Source organism: Thecamonas trahens, assembly GCF_000142905.1.
Source record: "Thecamonas trahens ATCC 50062 unplaced genomic scaffold supercont1.35, whole genome shotgun sequence".
NCBI lineage: Eukaryota > Apusomonadida > Apusomonadidae > Thecamonas > Thecamonas trahens.
Window position 1 is genome coordinate 162,782 of NW_013657645.1, and position 19,525 is coordinate 182,306.

The window sequence follows — 19,525 nt, forward strand, 5'->3', positions numbered from 1 at the left end:
TCCTCCCACCAGGAGTGGCGAGAGACGTTCTGCATGACGAAATAAAGCAGCCTGATTAGAGTGGTTAGTCTAAAAAGTCCCCATATAGTTCCCCAAAATAACACTGCTACCACCGGAGGCCACGCGTCGCAAGAAGCACTCTCCGAGCACTCAGGAATTTCGTCGGGGCCGTTCTTTTCAACCCACGGACGATGAAGTGAGAGGGCCAAGTACATGACCCAAACCAGCATCCCTCCGGCCAGAACACTTGAACAGCTTACCGCCTAATGAATCACATGGGGGTGGAAAAGGGGGCCTGGGAGGGGGGGGGGGGGGGGGGGGGGGGGTTCCGGGGGTGCCGAGCAGGGGGGGGTGGAGAGACAGAGCCAAAAAATGACTCAAACGGGACAGCAGCCGTCAGGGGACGTTGACCAGCATGGCAGGGATTACGAAGGAATCAAAGTGGGAGGAGATATGGAAGAGAGAGAGAGAGAGAGAGGAAGAGGAGGAGGAGGAGGAGATGGTTCTTCTTCATGGGGCTTACCTTCTTCTGCTTCACCTGCCCACGCTTGGTCACATTGCTGCTGTACTTCTCCGACTTCTTCTTGCGCAACAGGTTCGAGTTGGCCTGCATGACCATGACGGGGGGGAGGGGGGAGGGTGAGTATGTGTATATATAGAGCGAGAGAGAGGGGGGGGGAGCGGGGAGTGGGGGGGCGACATACCATGGTGGTTGAATGAGTTGGGTGTGGGTGGGTGTGGGTGTGGGTGTGGGGGGAGGGAGGGTGGGTGGGGGGAGGGCTGGCTTGGGTGCTCGGTCGGTCTTTTGGTGGGATCGGTGCGACCTGGAGTCGGGTGGTCGGTCAAGGGTGGAGGTGGTGAGGAGGGAGATGGGGGAGAAGGGGAGGGAGAGGGGAGGGGGGAGGGGGAGGATTGATTTACAGGTTGTTGTAGTGTCTTGGGATAAGATGTTGGTCGGCTGAAAGTAGAGCCGTGCAGCTCGGGATGCAGATGATGGCTTGATGCCAGTTACACTAGACCGCGTTGATCAAGATCGGGCGGGTCAGGTCGACGGATCGGCAGCAGCATGGTCTGGCGTCGCTGTGTCGTCGTCGGTAGGGAGTCCAAGCTGTGCAAGGAGCGGATGGAGCCAGACTTCGTCAGGAAGCTTGGCCCAAGCCGGCATGCGCGAGGTGTCGACCGGCACGGTGGCCATAAAGGCTTTGATCTCGGCCACAACTTTGGGATCCATCCTCTCCACCTCGGGCACAGGAGGAAAAGAGGCCTCAAACGCCCCGTCCACCACCTCGGTAGCCGGTAAGTCCCATCCAGTGGGTCCGCCGACGCTGCCACCAACGTCGCCCCCGTTCATCGCCGCCTCATCGCCATCTGATCCAGACCAGCTGCCGTCATCTCCGTCCAGCGCAGCATACCCCGCATACCTCATCGCATCATCGCCATCATCGCCATCATCTCCATTACCAGACTCGCTTCCATGGCCAGACTCGCCTCCCACGAACACCTCGTCCGCGGCATCACCTCCAGCGCCACCTGCCGCCACCGCCACCCGTGCCCCTGCCAGCACCGCCACCGCCTCGTCCTCACCCATAATCTCGCCGCCTCGACCGGCCACCTCGGCGTCGACGTCAACTAGCCTCCGCCCGCCCTCGGCATGCTCCTCCTCGCTCATGCGGGCCTTGGATGCAGAGCCAGGTGTTGCTGCTCACGCCGCCCGACGCACTCCGAGTCACCTCGCTGCGCTGGGGCAACTCGGTCGCCGCGGCAAGCATAGCCACGGCTGCATCCTAGCGCTTCACCGACAAAGGCACGAAGATGCTTTCAGTGGCCCAAAGCGATGGCGATGGCCTGCATGCGACCCGAGTCCAGCTCAACAAGCCCGGACCGATCCGGGCTTCAACAGCCGGGCCCTCGGCTGAGCTGAGCCGCGAGATCTCGCCTACTACAACCATAACCGCGCCGATCTCCCACACCACCTATGGCTACACCTCCTTTTCAGGCTGCGTCTTCACGATAGCGCCAGCTTGGCTACAGCCCGTCGCATCCGTCGTTGTCCATCGACAGCAGATCAAAGGAAGAGGCTGGGCCGACGATGGAGACGGCTTGGCCTCCTGCCAAAGCCATCACATACCTTGCATTCCCATTGTCGGTGATGACGATGGTACTCAATACGCTTCACTCATTACTTGTTGCGCGTCAAGATGATGACGATGAACGAGGTAAAGGCAAAGAGCCAGCACACGGCACGGCACACGGCAAGTTGAGCGTTTATTGATGCCATTCATTGCATGTGGATGAAAAGATGGTTGGAGGAAGAGCATAACCTCTCTCTCTCGCCAGAGCCTTTGTTTCGTGGCACCAGTTGCTGAACAGGCACACGGTTACCATGAAGTCCGAGGTCCGCATTGTTCTTGTGGGCGACTGTACGTAGAATGGTGTCCCCTCCCCTCCCTCCCCTCCTCCTTTCCATATGGTGTTATATGTTATCGCTGGTTTGTATCCCCCTCCTCCCCCCCCTCCCCCCCTCTCTGTTCGTGGTGGTGGTCATGGCTGTCACCGGTGGACGCGACATGCTGTGAAGCGTCAGTTGGTGGCCACTACCCCCTCCCGCCCCCACGCACACGCCTTCCATCGCCATTCTCTCCCCACATCCAGACACACTATAAGAACCACACACACATAATCATATACGTATTCTCTACACAACCATATCACTCTCGTCACACTCACCCTCTGCTCCCTCCATACTCCGGTGGTTCCCCCCCTTACCCCACTCCCCCCCCCTCACCCCACTCCCCCGTCTCCCCGCCTCCTCCCCCTCCCCTCTCGGTGTTCTTCTGGTTGTCGAATCGAATAATGGGCAAACAGCTGGAGTCGGCAAGTCCTCCTTGCTCGCCACACTGCTGACAAACTCGTTCCAGGTAAGCATCATGGGCTCTCTGCCTCTCTCTCCCGTATCTCCCATGTTGCGCCCCCCCCCCCCCACCCTCCTCCCGCTACCCTTCCCCAACTGACTGCGTATCGTCCATCACATCACCACAACTCACACATGCATATCCTTCTTCTTTGCGCACAGACCGAGGTACCAAAGGTGGTAACGCGACTGGTGGTCAAGCCCGGGACGATCAAGAAGGTCCCGTTCACGACGTACATTGTGGACACTTCGCCGGATCCGACGGATCGGGTCGTGCTGCAGCAAGAGGTCCGTGCTGCGGATGCGGTGTGTCTGGTGTATGCAGTCGACTCGCCACAGGGCGCCCAGGAGGAGCGTATGGAGTACTGGCTCGATGTGGTGCGGTCGCTGAATCCGGCTGTCCCGGTGGTGCTGGTGGGCAACAAGGTGGATCTCCGGCCTGAGGGCTCGCTCGCGGCGCGCAACCTCAAGCTCGAGCTCCGCCCCCTGATGAACCGACACAAGAACGTAGAGATGGTGGTCGAGTGTTCGGCCAAGCGGCAGCTGAACGTGCAGGAGGTCTTTTACTTGCACACAAGGCCGTTCTCCACCCGCTCTCGGTCATCTTCGACTCGGACGCGTACGACCTGACGCCGCCGGCGCTCCGTGCGCTCACCCGCATCTTCCGGCTCATCGACTCGAACCGCGATGGTATCCTGTCCGACGCGGACGTGCAGGCCTTCCAGGCCAAAGTCTTTGGCCGCGAGCTCACGAGCGACAAGCTGGCCGAGATGAAGGCGACCATTGCCGAGACGCTGCCGCACGGCCTCGACAACGCCACGGGCGGCATCACCCTGCAGGGCTTCCTCTTCATCCAAGTCCACTTTATCCAGCGCGGCAAGGTCGAGCTCCCGTGGACCGTCCTGCGGGCCTTTGGCTACTCGGACACGCTGGTGCTCTCGGCGCAGATGCTCGCGCCCATCGCTTTTGACTCCGGCACGTGGGCCGGCATCAAGGCCACCAAGCAGGCGGCGCCGACGCCGGGCGACGGCCCGAAGCCGCTCAAGGCGCTACCGGCCGGGCCTAATGCCACGCCGGGTGCCCAGTACGTGTGCCAGCTGTCCGAGCGCGGCGAGGCGGCGCTCCGTCACCTCTTCTCCCTTTACGACAAGAACAGCGACGGCGTGCTCACCGCCGCTGAGCTCGACGCGCTCTTTGAGACTGCACCGGACTCGCCGTTCAACTCGCCGGCGCTGCCGGAGCTGTACCATGCGGTGCCGGCCTCGGACGTCGGCGACGTGGCCTGGCCCGACTTTCTGGGCGCCATGCACCTGCTGCTGCTGCTCAAGCCGGCCGCCGCTGTCAAGTACCTGGTGTACCTGGGCATGGAGCCCGGGTCGCTGCTGAGCGCAGGCACAGACTCGCTGCTCGAGGCTGTGCCTGCAGACGACACCGCCGCCCGCCGAGTCCTTCTGGTCCCCGTCGTCGGCGCTTCCGGCGCAGGCAAGTCGGCCACCCTCTCGGCCGTGCTCAAGACCTCGGCCTCGGCCCCGGCCCGAGGCGCCGCAGAGGACGGCGCCCGCCGCGCGTCGCGCCGCAACGCCCTCGCTCTGCTCAAGGCGCCCGACTCGGACGCCTCGCTCTACGTCGCCCTCGCCAAGGTCGACGCCGCAGAGGCCGCAGAGCTCCTTGCACCCGACGCCCCGCTCGTCGCACGCGCCACCGTCGGCCTCGTCGTCTTTGATCCGTCGGCTGTTGCCTCGTTCGAAGCCGCCGTCGCCCATCAAGAGCGCCTCGCCGAGCACGGCATGCCCTCGCTCATGGTCGCCACCCGCGCAGACACCGTCCGCCTCGACCCGGCCCATCCCGTCCACGCCTACCTCGCCTCCCAGGACCTGCCCGACGCCATCCAGGTTTCCGCCACCGCTGGTACCAACTTTGAGACGCTGCTCGGCGGCCTGACCCAGCTCGCAGCTTCGCCCGAGCTCGGCCTCCCGGCCTCGCACCGCGCCGCCGCCGCCAAGGGCAAGATCGCTGTCCGCTCGCCGGGCGCTGCCGCCGCCCTCGGTTGGGGCGCCGTCGTCGTCGGTGGCGTTGTCGCCGCTGCCGCCGCCACCGCCGCCGCCATGTTCTGGCGTCGTCGTCGCTAACACAATGAACGCCTTTGTGCTTGTTACTCCCATGCTCCTTACAGCTGCAGCCGCGGAATGAGTGCCGACGCCAACGCCTCGTATTTGAGCACGCCCGGTAGCGTGTCGGCCCGGGTTGGCCCGATGTTGACCAGGCCGATCGGCCTCCTGCGCTGCGCGACCCGCCGCGCAAGACGGAGCGCCGAAAACGTGCTCAGTGTCGAGCCAACAACCAGCAGCGCGTCTGCAGACTCGGCCAGCTCGATCGAACGCTCGGCAACTGGCTTGTCGAGAAAGCCACCGAAAAGACCACCGACGGCTTGCGCGCCGCCGCCTCGTTGCTTGCGCCGCAGCTCGGGCACGGCGGGACGGCAAACGAGTCGTAGCCGAGATCGCCGGCCGCAAGCTCGGTATCGCCGTCCGGCCGTTGCTCCCGCTCGGCAGCCTCCTTCTTTCGCAGCATCTTCAGCTCGCGGTTAGCCTCGGCGTCGCCAGGCGCGCTCCGCGCAGCCTGGTCGGCCTCCAGTGCCGCCCACGCCGGGTTCGCCGCCCGCACAGCATCCTGGAACGCCTCACGCGGCTCACGTGCGCCACATCCGAGGCACTCGACCTCTCGCAAATGGCCGTGCAGCTCCAGCAGGGCCTCGGGCGGCGAGCCAGCTTGCAGATGTAGCGAGTCGACGTTCTGAGTGACGATCTGCACGTTGGCGCCGACCTTGTTCTGCTGCCAGGCCGCCAGTGCGGCGTGAATCGCGTTGGGCTCTGCTGCCTGAAAGGCGGCATAGCCCATGAACGACCGCGCCCAGTAGCGGACCCGTGTCGCCGGCTCCTCCAGAAACTCCTTGTATTGGATCGGGTTGTACTCACCGGAGCGATGCGGCGAACGGTAGTCGGGCACGCCCGAGTCGGTCGAGCAGCCGGCGCCGGTGATGACCAACAGCCGACCTCCGCCACGCCCTGCAGCGAGCACCTTCTCCTGGACCTCCTCCGCCGCAGCAGCCACCGCCACGTTGCCTCGAATCACCGCATGCTCTTCCCCAGGTGCCACAGACCGCAGCCGTCCCGTGCCTGTCGTCATCCGCCGTCCTCCGCTCGCCGCCCTCGCCGCCCTCGGCCAGCCGCTACCCGATACTCCTCGCGCTCCCGCTCGACCCGATCCATCACCGCCCATCACCGCCATTTGCGCCCATACACCTCGCGGTGAGCACATCACAACACTTCCACCTGCAGAACGGGCAATCGCTGCTGTCGTCCGCGCCCACATGTGGTCGATCGCACCGGGCAGAGTCGAGTGGGTACGGACGCGGCATGGAGGCGTGGCGGGATGGCACGAGCAGGTGTCGATGCAGATCAGCGGAGATACTGTTCCGATTGGCGCAGAACTTGGCTACCATCTCCTGCAGAGTACGTTGAACACACGTGCGTCGTTTGGCCTTGTACAGCTCAGTCACGTCGGGCGCGCATTAGCCCTTAGCAATACGGTCGTTTGGACGCGTTGTCGCGTCCCCCACTCGGGGAGCTTGGTCGAGAGCTTGGAGTTGTCCGTGGCGATGAACGAGGCGACGATGTCGGCAATCGAGACCCTTCTGGGCTTGGGCTCGTCATCGCGGGCGACGACGACCAGGTAGGTGGCCAGCGAGACACATGCGAGCTCGCATTGCCGATTGCTTTCTGTTGTGGCCCACCAGTGGCCACAGCAGCCATTAACACATTGTGCTACTCTTTAACCGCGATGGATGGACGTTGCGACGTCTGCGGAGCGTCGCGGAGCGCGGCTTGCGCGATGGACAAATGAGTCCATTCCGAACCGCAAAGGATGAGGCACGATGTGGGGAGAGGGGGGGGGGGGGGGGGTGCGCGGCCTCATCAAAATCACTCTGCTCTACGGCGAGTTATCGCTCAGCTATGAGCTTCGCCATCGGGGTGAGCAAGTCCTCGACGGCCATCGACAAACTTGGCGAGCATCTGCTTGGCGAGCGAGGCGACTTGCGTCCCGATGTGGTTGCGCTCGGGCTCTGGCGTGGCGTAGGAAGTATCGGCCGCATCGTCGGCATAGACATGGGCGGTGGTGCCGTACATGGCTTCGGGAGCGGCGCCACCGGCTGGATAGCGGCGAGCCATGCCTGCGCGCCCGCCACTGGCTCCGCCGTAGTACTTTTCGGCGGCGGCGGCGGAGAGGACGACGACCTCGTCATCAACCAGGGCGGCGATGCCACGCTCGAGCTCCGAGTCGTCGAGCTCGTGGCCGGGCGCTGCCTCGTAGAACTTACCGCCGACCTGGAAGATGGTCTGGTACTGGCCGTCCGGCGTCTGGATCCGGCGTGAGTAGACCAGATGGTCAAAGACGCCGTTGGTGGCGTCCGAGGCGCCGCGGAACTCGGCCTCGCCGGCGGCGTTGAGGCCGGAACAGCCGATGGCGTTGACAACAATGCCTGCGTTCTGTGCCCGGGCAATGGCAGACGCCACGTCCAGCCCATCGGTGTAGCTCGTCTGGCTTGGCGCGTCACCGATGAGGTACATGATCTTGAGAACGTCAGGCGAGACCCGCCAGGCCATGTCGAGCCCTACATGGAGGCCAGCACCAACGTGCTCCGGGTAGTCGCCGCCACCGCGTGCGCGAGCGCTGCCTAATGCAGCCTTGATCTGAGGCACGTTGGTGGTGAGCGGAAAGGCCTCGATCATGTCCTGCCCGTCGCCGACGTCGCGATAGAAGACTGCGCCCATGCGGAGCGTCGGCGGGACCGTGGCTGTTGACTTGGCCGCTGCGGCCTCGAGCTCCGCCATCTCGGCCTCAAGCTGGGCGGCAATGCGAAGGACCGAGTTCTTGACTTCGGCAATCTCATCAGCCATCGATCCGGTGGTGTCGATGACAAAGACGACGTCCATGGATCCCAGCGCCGTCGGCCCGTCGACCGCGCCCGACTCGGCCCACTCGGGCTCGCCGCGCGCTTGCAGGACAAGCGCGGCAATAGTGGCGGCCAACACCGCCCATACCGCATACTTCCAACCGGTGTTCGTCATGGTCTTGCTCTAGTGACGTCTAGCGATGTGTGCTGTCTGTGGCTGGGCTGTCCGATGGCTTTGCGCAGATCGGACTCGGCTTTTGTTCGGTGCGCGAGTACGTGACGTCAGAGGGGAGTGCAGAAGACGGGCAGGCGGCGGGGGGGGGGGGGAAGGGGTGATGTCAGGCAAGACTCGGCGTGCGTTTTATATAGCTCTTGTTTGTAGGCTAGAGGTGGCGATCAGAGCCCATTGGCGAGGGGCGAGAGAGATCAGGGTTGAACGGATGGACATTGAGGTGTGGCGGAAGCCGTCGCCAGCGTCGCCGTCACGTTGCCCGGCGCGCAAGCGTTCACGTCCATCTCTACGGCAATCACGGCCGCCGTGTGGCGACTAGAAGCTGTCTCTTGGGCGAGTGGCTTTACTTATCGGCACAATGCTACGGCCTAATTGGCCTCCGGCACATCGGGCGGGCTGGGGAGCGGCTAGCGGCAAGACGAGTTTCGTTTCTGCCGCTTGGGAGGCGATGGTCCCGTGGCAGAGTTTGAGCTCTCGGGCTCCGGATCGGATGAGTCGGCGTTGCGGCGGCGGCGGCGGCGCGGACGCGGGCGGACGGGGGCAAAGAGATCATCGGCCGAACCGGGCGCTGGGTTCCAGCTCTCGGTCTCGTCGTCGTAGATGTAGGCCGGCGACGAGGCGAGGTCATAGGCGGCATCCCACCATGGCTCGCGGAGATGGCCATTGTACTCGGGGTGGGCCTTGATGACGGTTGGCGTCGCCATCTCCATGAAGAGGGTGTTGAGCGGGGTGTTGTGGTCCATGACCTTGTTCCAGATCAGCTGCATGCGGTAGTCCTCAAAGGCCTCCAGCGAGGTCTGCCGGTAGCAGAGGCCGACAAACATCAGCGGCATCCACGCCATCTCGTCGACGTGGAGGAGGAAGCCTCCCGTGGCCTCGGCGAGGGTCTCGTAGAACGGCGCAGTCTCTTGGGCGCCGCCGACATGACGGCGTACAGCGTCACGCCATGATCTTGCAGCGCGGCCATCTCGGAGCGCCAGCAAATGCCGAGGTTTGTGTACGACGGCGGGTGTGGGACATGATCGCCGATGACTACGACGGCGCGCGACGAGCCGGGCGTCCACTGGAACGCTGTCCGAGCCAGCTGCAGAGCATACTCGTAGCACTCGGGCGGATCGCCACCTCCGGTTCTTGCCACGCCGCCGATGAACGTCTCCAGCACGCCGACGTCCGAGGTGAAAGGGCAGATCTTGGTGACGTACGTGGCCCTTCCGTCGCAGTAGTCGCCGTGCGCCACCACGCCGATGCGCAGGTGAGGCAGCTCGGCAATCATCTTGGCCACAGCCTTGCGCAGCTCGGCCTTGACCGCCACCAACGACTCGTACATTGATCCTGTGGTATCAAAGGTAAAGACAAGCTCCGTTAGCTGTGGCTCTTCCTCTCCCCGCCCACGGCCTCCTCCCGATGACCCAGCTCCGCCATCGCCACCTGTCCCCTCGTCGGCCTCGATGGTGGCCGACCCCGAGCCGCTGCCCGAGCCCGACATGGCCTCGAGGAACGCCTGCAGACGCGATGCCATGCTGGTCCCTCCACTTTGCGCCTCTGCGATGAGTGTGGTTGCTGTGAGCGCAAGCGTGGGCGTGGGCGTGGGCATGCGACAGAGGCCGTGTCTGCTCGCCCTGGCCTCCCCTTCTATTTCCATCTGGCGCCAAAGCATTAGTGGCGGGCGAACGATTACTGACTCGTCCCATTATCAATAATCGTTCGTTCGTTCATTCCTTCGTTCGTTCGTTCGTTCGTTCGTTCGTTCGTTCGTTCGTTCGTTCATTCCTTCGTTCATTGTCATCGTTCGTTCGTTCGTTCGTTCGTTCGTTCGTTCATTCCTTCGTTCGTTCGTTCGTTCGTTCGTTCGTTCAAACTCGCTCATTCGTTTCCAACTCGTCGTTCAAACTCGTTCGGTCGGACAGAGCGAGCGAATGAGGAAATTGAGCTCGCGCGAATGAGCAGGCAACTGTTTTTCATTTCACCTCTCGTCATTTGCTCGTCATGGTCAAGCTTACCACTGTGAAGCGCCTGGGCGCAGACATCCTCAAGTGCGGTACCAACAAGGTCTGGCTCGACCCGAACGAGGTTGTCGAGCTTGCCTCCGCCGGCTCGCGTACGTTCTCCTCCTTCCCTATGCCCCCAACCACCGTGCCTACCGCGCGGCTGGCCTCCGATGCTGACGATTTTCGACGGATCCACCTCGGCCGCCAGCAGCGCAACCCTCGCTCCCACCGGCACCCACCACCCCCCACCCTCCCCCCAACCGGCTACCCACCACCACATCACCATGGTCTCCCTCCACCCCGACTCGGCGTCTCGGAATCCCATCCTCCCACCTGCTACACCCTCGACAACCGCGTCGGTCGCCGGCTTGCCTCTGACCAAAGATTGGTTTTGTTTTGTCTGTTTGCCACTCACCACACACTCTCTTTCCCCCCCCTCTACCACCTCCTCATACCCACAGGCAATGCCGTCCGCCGCTACATCAAGCTCGGTTACGTCGTGAAGAAGCCGTCGAACGCTGTCTCGCGTGCCCGCATCCGGGAGCAGTAAGTTTCCCTCCCTTTCCTACACATGGCCACCACCATGCTCCCCTCGACTCGCCTTGTCTGTCTGATTTGCGATGTCGTGACGGGGCGCCCCCCCCCCCCCCCCCCCCCCTTCCCTTGTATGTATGAGATAGAGAGAGAGACATGGGACTCACAATGTGGATGATGGTATGTGTGTGTATACAGCAACCGCAAGAAGCGCCTTGGTCGCTACACTGGCTTTGGTCACCGCAAGGGTACCGCTAACGCGCGTATGCCCCGCAAGACCCTCTGGATCCGCCGCCAGCGCGTGCTCCGCCGCCTGCTCCGCAAGTACCGTGCCGCCGGCAAGATCGACAACCACCTGTACGTCTATTCCCTTTGTGCTCCTCCCTCTTCTTGTCTTCCCAATTGTTTGCTGTGCGTCGTCGAGCAAGGTACTTTTCGGTGATGATTAGTATTTTATCACGACAGTCTTCTGAGGCATACCTGTCCTTGAAGAAAGCATAACCTAGCTCACTCTGAGATTGGTACCTTGCTTGTCGACGCACCGGTCACACTGCCCTTCCTCCCCCCTCATGACTCGCCCGCACTCACGTCCTGCAACTGGGACCCTTTTTGTCCAATTGTCTGCTGCATGGACCTGCACACAGGTACCACAAGCTGTACCTCCAGTCCAAGGGTAACGTCTACAAGAACAAGCGCGTTCTCATCGAGCACATCCACTACGAGAAGGCCGAGGCTGCCCGCTCCAAGGCCCTCGCCCAGGCCGCCGAGGCGCACAAGAACAAGGTTCGCGCCGCCAAGGCCCGCCGCGCCGAGCGCAAGGCCGCCAAGGCTCAGGCTGCCCGCGAGGCCTACGACCGCCAGGTTAAGGGCATCAAGGCTTAAAAAGACAAACAGACCATCATCGACAATGTGTGCGGGGGGGTGGTGTGTGTACTCTACTGGCTGGCCAGCATCAGGCGGGACAGCTCCTTGGCGATGCACGCGAGCAGTGTTGCCGGCCGGCGCGAGATAAGCCGCTCGAGGTGCGGCGAGATGAGATCGAGGTCGCCAGCAGCCGAGGCAGCGTCGTCCGCTGCCGCCGCCTGCAACTCGCCCGCCGCAAGCTCGCCGAGCTCGGGCGCAGAGCCGAGGACCTGGCCCAGCGCGTCGGCGAGCGCAGGCCCGGTCACGACCGACGGCCCGGTGAGAACAAAGGTCTTCTTGGCATGGGCCACCGGGTTGGCAAGGACAGCGCCGACGGCAGCGCCGACGTCACGCGCGTCGACGTACGCGCCGCCGCGCTTGGCCATCATCAGCCGGCCCTGGTTCAGCCGCGGCGCAGTCATGAGCTCCTGCAGCACCGGCGCGCTGCGGAGGACCGTGTACGCCAAGCCTGAGTCGCGGAGCGCCATCTCGGCAGCACCGTACGCCGCAAACAGCGGCTCGCATCCCGAGCTCTCCGGCGCAGCCGCCGCGAGGTGCGAGACGAGGACCACAAAGACCACGCCCGCGTCGACCGCCGCCGCCGTAGCAGCCTTGACCTGCGCCGCTACGTCGCCGTTGCCGTCGGGAATCACAACAAGGTACGCCACGTCGCGCATGGCACCTGCAAGCGCATCGACGCTAGCGTCCCACGAGATGTCGCGGACTGCCGCGTCGCCGCGCGCCACCGCCGCCGCCACATCGGCCTCGGCAAGCGTCGCCTCGGCAGCCGACGCCACTGGCGGCGCCACAAACAGCGTCATGCTCGGCCGGTCCGACTCGACCGCCGCCACGGCGTCCGACAGCGCACCCACAATGCCTGCCGAGACCTCGGTTTGCCCCGCACCGAGAACCAGCACCCGCACCGCGTTGGAGATGGTGATGTCGCCAATCTGCTCGGCAAGCGTCGCCCGCATGGCCGCGCCCGAGCCGCCTGATGACGCCGTCGTCGTCGATGTTGACGGAGCCGTCGCCAGAGGCGTGGTCGTCATCGTCGACCCGGGCGCCGGCCGCCACGACGCACTCGCCCGCGGGCCGTACGACGGCCACATGATCGACTGCGAGAACGAAGGTTGGTGGTAGCCACCGCCGAGCGTCGCATTTGCCCACGACGAGTCCATCATCATTGTCGAGCCTGCCACCATCGAAGCATCGGCAGTAGCCGTCGTCGCTGTCGCCGTCGACGCAGCCGATGCCGATGCAGTTGCCCCGACCCGCGACGACGACACCGACGCCACGGGATACGCGGCCAGAGTCGACGAGTTAGCTGCCGAGATGGGAGGATGAACGACCGACTGCCGCGTAGAATACGGGAGACCAGCAGCCGAGAGCGGATGGTAGGGACGGTACGAGTGGCGAGAGAAGTGCGGATGAATCTGGTGATGGTACTGCCGATGCTGATACCGATGATGGTTGTTGTTGACGTTGGCGGCAGTGTTGGGATTAGGATTGGAAATGACATTGGCCGTCGTACCAGCCATGGCGGGCGTTGCGGCGGTAGTGGTAGCCGTGGTAGTTGTGGTGGTGGGAAGGCGAGGAGGATAGAGCGGCAGAGACGGAGTGTGATGATGGTGGTACATGGCCGCACCACCACCACCACCACCACCGGCCGAGGCAGCAGCGATGTTGTTGACGGTGTTGCTACCAGTGGTACTGGCAGTGGCACTCGTGGTGGTTGTCGTCGTCGTTGTCGGTTGGCCATACCCCCTTGCATACCCCCCTCCATAATGACCTGCATACCCACCACCACCACTACCACCACCATTGGTACCTCCTCCATGCCTCATGTGGTACATGTACCCACCACGCCCGTGCATTCCGTACCGCCACATCTTGCTGCGGTTGCACTCAAAGACAGTCACGTGTGTTGCTGTGGACGTGGAAGGCCCTGGTGGGCAAGGTAGCGCCAGGGTCGGGGAGAGGGACGCTCGCCCAACGCTTTGCCTCGGTTACCCCCTTCGCGCCTTGCCGCAGTTTCTCTTGCCTTGGCCACTGGTGACAGGTAAGCGGGAGAGGGGGGGGAGGCATGGGCATGGGTATGGGCATGGGCATGGATATGGGCATGGGTATGGGCATGGGCATGGGTATGGGTATGGGCATGGGCATGGAGCGGATCGGTGGAGGAATCGGTGGAGGTATGGGGATCAGGAAAAGGGGATGATCTTGGCCTGCGGCTGGGGCTGACGCTGCGGCTGGGGCTGGGGCTGGGGATCGGGCTTGGGATCGGCGTAGGGATCGGGATGGAAATGCGGATAATGTGATCAGTTCCCCTCTGTTGGTTGGTTTATCGGGGGGGGCAGAGGTGGGACGTAGCGGGCGATGGTCAATCGATCACACTGAGGAATGCAACGTGACGAGGGAGGTCAACAACAAGTGCGATGGACGCAGACAGAGGCATGGGCATGGGTATGGGCATGGGCATGGGTATGGGCATGGGCATGGGTATTGGCATGGGCATGGGTATGGGTATGGGCATGGAGCGGATCGGTGGAGGTATCGGTGGAGGTATGGGGATCAGTAAAAGGGGATGATCTTGGCCTGCGGCTGGGGCTGACGCTGCGGCTGGGGCTGACGCTGCGGCTGGGGCTGACGCTGCGGCTGGGGCTGGGGCTGGGGATCGGGCTTGGGATCGGCGTAGGGATCGGGATGGAAATGCGGATAATGTGATCAGTTCCCCTCTGTTGGTTGGTTTATCGGGGGGGGCAGAGGTGGGACGTAGCGGGCGATGGTCAATCGATCACACTGAGGAATGCAACGTGACGAGGGAGGTCAACAACAAGTGCGATGGACGCAGACATACACCTTGAGGGCCGAACGGATCATATTTGATCCATTGTTAGCCCGCAGCGACAATTCGTCATGTCCCACGTCTTGCGCCTAAGCACATGGACGCCATATCCACAAGCTCCGATGAGCTCCATGCAATGCCGAGCCTGTATCGAGGAAGCTCCCGCAGGTAATCGGCCGTAGATCAGTATCGGCCGACAACGAGAGGGCGCACTGACTCGCGAATGTGGGGTCCTCACATAAAGTCCCATGACGACGAGTCCGAGAGCGACTCCATGAGCGAGGACGAGTCGGAGGCGGTGCTGTCTCCGTCGCGATCAAACGAGGGCGAGCTAGTAGTCGATGGCGAGGCATCATGCTGCTGATGGGAAGCTGCCGGGACGCGGTGTGGAGGAGCATGACCAGCACCGGCTCTCGAGACGCCCGCGAGGCCCAAAGGGACAGAATCCGCCGCATACTGGCAGATGGCCTTAAGCGATTCGGCGTAGGCCTCCTCCTCCTGAGCCAGCTCATCCGCGCAGAGCACCGACCGCGACATATGCAGGTACGCGCCCGGTCCGGGCATCACCGCGGGTCCATATCGATGAGCCATACCCGTTTCGTCCTCTTTCTGCTCTCCACGCGTTGAGTATGCCTGTCGCCACCCGTCTGCTTACCACGTCTGGCCCGAGGCGCCAAACTGCGGCTGCACAGCCGACAACGGCCCGAGGGCGGGGCGAGCCGGCAAACGCTACTACTGCCATCCAGCGGCTGCCACCTACCATCACAGTCAACAAGCTGGGGAAAGCTGTTGCAACCGTCTTGCGATCAGCTCAGACGGGCCCGATCGCGACCAAGGCTGCGCTCAGGCCGCTCTGCTCGAGCCCACTTTCCCCGATCGCGGTCGCAGCCGTATCCCATCGTCCCTTTATGTGCACTCCCCCTCCCCATATAAACCACATGTACACGCCTATCTGCACCCGCTTATCAGCACCTCATCACAGCTCCACCATAGCCAATCAGCGTCCATTGGCACGCCCCCTCCCCCCCCCCCCCCCCGCGATAGCACGCCCATCTGCCATCTGGGGCTCATCTGCTTTCCGGCAAACGAGCCAACCACCACACCCCATCCTCCACACAGCTTGCAATGATCAACAATAGCCACCATGCAGATGTGTGTGTTTTGGGGGGGGGGGGGGGGAGGGGGATGGCGGCTGGCTGACCGGCCGCGCGAGGCAAAGAGCCAGTGACGGCAGGCAGCACTGGTCCTTTTTCCCCTGTTTCCATCCGCCACCACTTCACCCACTTCGCCACCATGCTGAACACCTTTGCTCGTCGTGCTCTTGGCCTCAAGCCCGTTGCTGCCACTGCTGTTGCTGTACGTCCCCCTCCCCCCCCCCCACACACACACACACGCACACATACATATGCATACACACAGTAGAAAGGGGGAATATATCATTGAATCTGATATGGCTATATGGCGACATGGCTAGACATATGACCATGATGATGGGTGGGTAGGTGGGTGGGTGGGTGGTTGGGCGGGTGGGCCAAGGACAACGCGACGCGGCACTGTTTTTTCTTCGGTGCGCTCCACCCACCACCCACCACCACCACCACCACCACCAGCATACCCGTTGTCGTCGTCGTCGCCGCTGTCCACACGCACACTCTTTCCCATGGCCTTTCCGAAAGGGGAGAAAGAGGGTGGGGGAGGGATGAGCGGGGAAGGGGGGGGGGAAGGTGGTGTGAGAGAGTGACTCACAAGTATGGGGAGACTGGTCGCTGAATGGGGGCATTTATTTGGGTGGTGGCGCTGGGTGGTGGGGTCGGTCATACTGCTGCGGCTGCTCATACTGCTGGTCATGCTGCTGGTCAACATACTGATTATGGTGGGGCTACTCCTCAACCTCGTTCTGCTGATGCTCGTCATCATCCTGCCCTTCATCGTCATGCTGCGGCTCGTGTAACTACAGACCCGGTCGATGTCGCTGCTCCGCAAGCGCGTCGAGGAGCTCATCCCCGAGAAGCAGGAGGAGGTCAAGGCCGTCCGCGCCGAGAAGGGCGACAAGGTCCTGTGCGAGGTGACCGTCGACCAGGCGTACGGTGGTATGCGTGGCGTCAAGTCGCTCGTGACCGAGACTTCGCTCCTCGACCCGCACGAGGGCATCCGCTTCCGTGGCCTCTCGATTCCCGAGTGCCAGGAGCAGCTGCCCAAGGCTGCCGGTGGCGACGAGCCGCTGCCTGAGTCGCTGTTCTGGCTCCTCATGACCGGCGAGGTCCCGACCCAGGCCGAGGCCGAGTCGCTCACGGAGGAGTGGAACGCCCGCTCTGAGGTTCCGGAGCACATCAACAAGATCATTGACTCGTTCCCCAAGACCCTGCACCCGATGTCGCAGCTCGTCGCTGCCATCGGCGTCCTCCAGGAGGGCTCGCTCTTTGCCAAGGCCTACGCCGACGGTGTCCACAAGTCCAAGTACTGGGAGACCACCTACGAGGACTCGATGAACCTCATTGCTAAGCTGCCGAACATCTCGTCGCGCATCTACCGCAACACCTACCACAACGGCGACGTCATCGCCTCGCCCGGTGAGGACTGGGGTGCCAACATTGCCGCCCAGCTCGGCTACGACTCGCACGAGGTCAAGGAGCTGATGCGCCTGTACATGTTCCTCCACTCGGACCACGAGGGCGGCAACGCATCTGCGCACGCCACCCACCTCGTCGGCTCGACCCTTTCGGACCCGTACCTCTCGTTCACCGCGGGCGTCACCGCCCTCGCCGGCCCGCTCCACGGCCTCGCCAACCAGGAGGTGCTCCGCTGGCTCAACGTCGTCATCGACGAGGTCGGCGGCCTCCCGGTCTCGGACGAGAAGCTCACCGAGTACATCTGGGACACCCTCAACTCGGGCCGCGTCGTTCCGGGCTACGGCCACGCCGTCCTTCGCACCGACGACCCGCGCTACACCTGCCAGCAGCAGTTCGCCCTCAAGCACATGCCCGAGGACCCCAAGTTCAAGCTTGTCAAGCAGCTCCACGAGCTCGTCCCGCCCATCCTCACCTCGATCCCCAAGATCAAGTCGGGTGCCGCCAACGTCGACGCTCACTCGGGTGTCCTCCTCACCCACTACGGCCTCACCGAGGACAACTACTACACCGTTCTCTTTGCCACCTCACGCGCCCTCGGTGTCCTCGCCTCGCTCACCTGGGACCGCGCTCTCGGCCTCCCGCTCGAGCGCCCGAAGTCGTACACCACCGAGTGGATCAAGAACAACATGTAGATCGTGTGTACGGTCACGTAGCTTTTCCAGTACATCCTCTGCTTCTCCGCCCTTGCTCCTGCTCCTCTCCCCTTCCCGTCCACACATGCTCGGCTTTGTTACTCCACTCGCTCCATCTTGGCCGCCGCCCACTCGCCGCCGGCCATCACCGCCTCGATGTCGTCGACCTCGCGCGGAACAAGGGTCAGGTTCTCGATGCCATCGCTCGTCACCACCACATCGTCCTCAATCCGCACACCGCCAAAAGTCCGGTACGCCGCGAGGCCCTCCTGGTTGATGAACCGGGCCTGCTCCGGCGTCGCCAGCGCCTTGTCCAGCGCGCAGTCGATAAAGTACACGCCGGGCTCCACAGTCACCACCATGTTCTCCTCCAGCACCCGCCCCATCCGAAGCGAGGCCAGGCCCGGGCGGCTCGACCGGCTCTCACCAGCAAGGTACCCGCCCACGTCGTGGGTGTCGATGCCGAGCAGGTGGCCGAGGCCGTGCGGCATAAAGGTCGACGCCAGGCACGCGTCCATCATCTCGTCGACCGAGCCAACAAGAATGCCCGCCTCCACCAGGCCCTCCAAGATGGTCCGCTCGGCAAGGAGGTGCATGTCCGGCCAGCTCACGCCTGGCCGCATGGCATCCTCGACAGCCTTGACCGACGCCAGCACAATGTTGTAGATCGTCTTCTGCTGCTCCGAGAACTTGCCGTTGGCCGGGTACGAGCACGTGATGTCCGCGCCATACCGCGCGTACTCGCCGCCCATGTCAAACAGCAGCATGTCGCCGTCGCTAATCGGCGCGTCGTTGGGAGCGCCGGCGTGCCCGTAGTGCAGCACCGCAGCGTTGGTCCCGGCCCCGCAGATGCACGTGTAGCCCACGTGCCGGTGGCCGCCGTAAAAGTAGCAGTGGTGCATAAAGAGCGACTCGGCCTGGTACTCGTACATCCCGGGCTTGACCTTCTTCATCAGCTCGACGTGCGCTTCCGACGACACCTTGCACACGTACCGCATCACCTCCAGCTCCGCAGGCGTCTTCACCGCGCGCAGCTGGATCATGGTCTGGTGCAGGACCTCGGACTCCACCGCAGCGCCCACGTCAGCCAGGCCATCAAAGCTGGCCCCGACCACCGTCGATCCAGAGTCGGTGTTGACTCCCGAGAGGACGTGGATCTTGCGACCTTCGGCATCCGCACCGACAATCGGCTCACCACCGGCCGAAGGCGTGAGCAGCGCCGCAGGGAGCTCGTCGACGTAGCGGACCTCGTCGACGGCGTAGAGGGCGGCAAAGGCGTCCGGACCCTGAATGGGGCCCATCCACACCGCGTACGACTCGGGCAGCGCGGAATGTACAGAATGGCCTTGCCGGTATCGATCTCGATGGCACCGTAGACATCCGGTTCGCGCACACCAAAGGCCCAATGGAAGAACGACTCCTGGCGGAAGACATCCTCGTGATCGGTCGAGTAGTGGAGGACATCGGCCGAGCCGCCGCCCTGGAGCAGGACAATGTCATGTGATCCGACACGAGAGTCTTCGCGGAGGGCAGCCACAAGTCGCGCACGGTTCGCCCCATGCAGATCAGCCATGTTGATGCGGAGCGTGTTGTGCCCACGCCAGAAAACAGGCTCCACAGCTCCACTCTCCTCGCTCCGCACCACAATGGACGCTGCCTCTCCGGGGCGACCAGCCGTGGCCTTGGCCGGCACGCTTGTCATCGTCGTCGTCGTCGTCGTAGTGGTAGTAGTCGTAGTTGCGGACATAATCAAGGTTCTTGCGAATGTACGTATGTATGTCTGTCGGTCAGTCTTCTTTGGGGAAGATAATGTTAAGTGTGCCCATCTCCCACGTCCCTTCCGACGCTGTCCTTGCTCGCCCTCTGTGTCTGTGTCTCGGTCGGTCTGTGTGTGAT

At 63.3% G+C, this 19,525-nt stretch overlaps 9 protein-coding genes across 9 annotated transcripts in view; 3 read left to right on the forward strand and 6 right to left on the reverse strand.

Annotated features, from left to right (window-relative positions):
• The window catches only part of AMSG_07620 (uncharacterized protein), a gene marked incomplete at its 5' end in the record, with an annotated part of 9,643 nt that extends 9,024 nt beyond the window's left edge, over positions 1-619 (reverse strand). The window contains one exon of the mRNA XM_013900638.1: positions 524-619. Within this exon, the coding sequence (XP_013756092.1) occupies positions 524-619 (96 nt within the window). The remainder of the gene's footprint in view (positions 1-523) is intronic.
• Positions 620-901: 282 nt separating this feature from the next.
• AMSG_07621 (uncharacterized protein) lies at positions 902-1,949 on the reverse strand (the record flags this gene model as incomplete). Its single annotated transcript, XM_013900639.1, has 2 exons — positions 902-1,698; positions 1,883-1,949. The coding sequence occupies 2 exons, from the start codon at positions 1,947-1,949 to the stop codon at positions 1,043-1,045; spliced, it is 723 nt and encodes a 240-aa protein (XP_013756093.1). The 3' UTR covers positions 902-1,042.
• Positions 1,950-2,323: 374 nt separating this feature from the next.
• On the forward strand, positions 2,324-5,066 carry AMSG_07622 (ATP/GTP/Ca++ binding protein). Its single transcript, XM_013900640.1, has 3 exons — positions 2,324-2,420; positions 2,866-2,918; positions 3,074-5,066. The coding sequence occupies exon 3, from the start codon at positions 3,682-3,684 to the stop codon at positions 5,038-5,040; it is 1,359 nt and encodes a 452-aa protein (XP_013756094.1). The 5' UTR covers positions 2,324-2,420; positions 2,866-2,918; positions 3,074-3,681; the 3' UTR covers positions 5,041-5,066.
• A 12-nt stretch (positions 5,067-5,078) lies between these two features.
• On the reverse strand, positions 5,079-8,076 carry AMSG_07623 (Sir2 family protein; the record flags this gene model as incomplete). Its single annotated transcript, XM_013900641.1, has 4 exons — positions 6,970-8,076; positions 6,531-6,670; positions 5,330-6,119; positions 5,079-5,303 (listed from the first exon to the last, which is right to left on the reverse strand). The coding sequence occupies exons 1-4, from the start codon at positions 8,038-8,040 to the stop codon at positions 5,079-5,081; spliced, it is 2,226 nt and encodes a 741-aa protein (XP_013756095.1). The 5' UTR covers positions 8,041-8,076.
• A 351-nt stretch (positions 8,077-8,427) lies between these two features.
• AMSG_07624 (uncharacterized protein) lies at positions 8,428-9,617 on the reverse strand (the record flags this gene model as incomplete). The annotated part of the gene is made up of 2 exons (XM_013900642.1): positions 8,428-9,002; positions 9,026-9,617. Coding segments are annotated over 2 exons (1,090 nt in total), but the record flags the coding sequence as incomplete, so codon positions are not given.
• A 446-nt stretch (positions 9,618-10,063) lies between these two features.
• Positions 10,064-11,501, forward strand: AMSG_07625 (50S ribosomal protein L19e; the record flags this gene model as incomplete). The annotated part of the gene is made up of 4 exons (XM_013900643.1): positions 10,064-10,195; positions 10,547-10,631; positions 10,818-10,976; positions 11,264-11,501. Exons 1-4 carry the CDS (start codon positions 10,084-10,086, stop codon positions 11,499-11,501), a joined length of 594 nt encoding a protein of 197 aa, XP_013756097.1. The 5' UTR covers positions 10,064-10,083.
• A 53-nt stretch (positions 11,502-11,554) lies between these two features.
• AMSG_12084 (uncharacterized protein) lies at positions 11,555-14,931 on the reverse strand (the record flags this gene model as incomplete). Its single annotated transcript, XM_013900710.1, has 2 exons — positions 11,555-12,846; positions 14,775-14,931. The coding sequence occupies 2 exons, from the start codon at positions 14,929-14,931 to the stop codon at positions 11,555-11,557; spliced, it is 1,449 nt and encodes a 482-aa protein (XP_013756164.1).
• A 714-nt stretch (positions 14,932-15,645) lies between these two features.
• On the forward strand, positions 15,646-17,677 carry AMSG_07629 (citrate synthase). The gene is made up of 2 exons (XM_013900644.1): positions 15,646-15,723; positions 16,325-17,677. The coding sequence occupies exons 1-2, from the start codon at positions 15,661-15,663 to the stop codon at positions 17,627-17,629; spliced, it is 1,368 nt and encodes a 455-aa protein (XP_013756098.1). The 5' UTR covers positions 15,646-15,660; the 3' UTR covers positions 17,630-17,677.
• Positions 17,678-17,707: 30 nt separating this feature from the next.
• AMSG_07630 (xaa-Pro dipeptidase) lies at positions 17,708-19,435 on the reverse strand. The gene has a single exon (XM_013900645.1). It carries the CDS (start codon positions 18,928-18,930, stop codon positions 17,728-17,730), a length of 1,203 nt encoding a protein of 400 aa, XP_013756099.1. The 5' UTR covers positions 18,931-19,435; the 3' UTR covers positions 17,708-17,727.
• Positions 19,436-19,525: the final 90 nt, after the last annotated feature.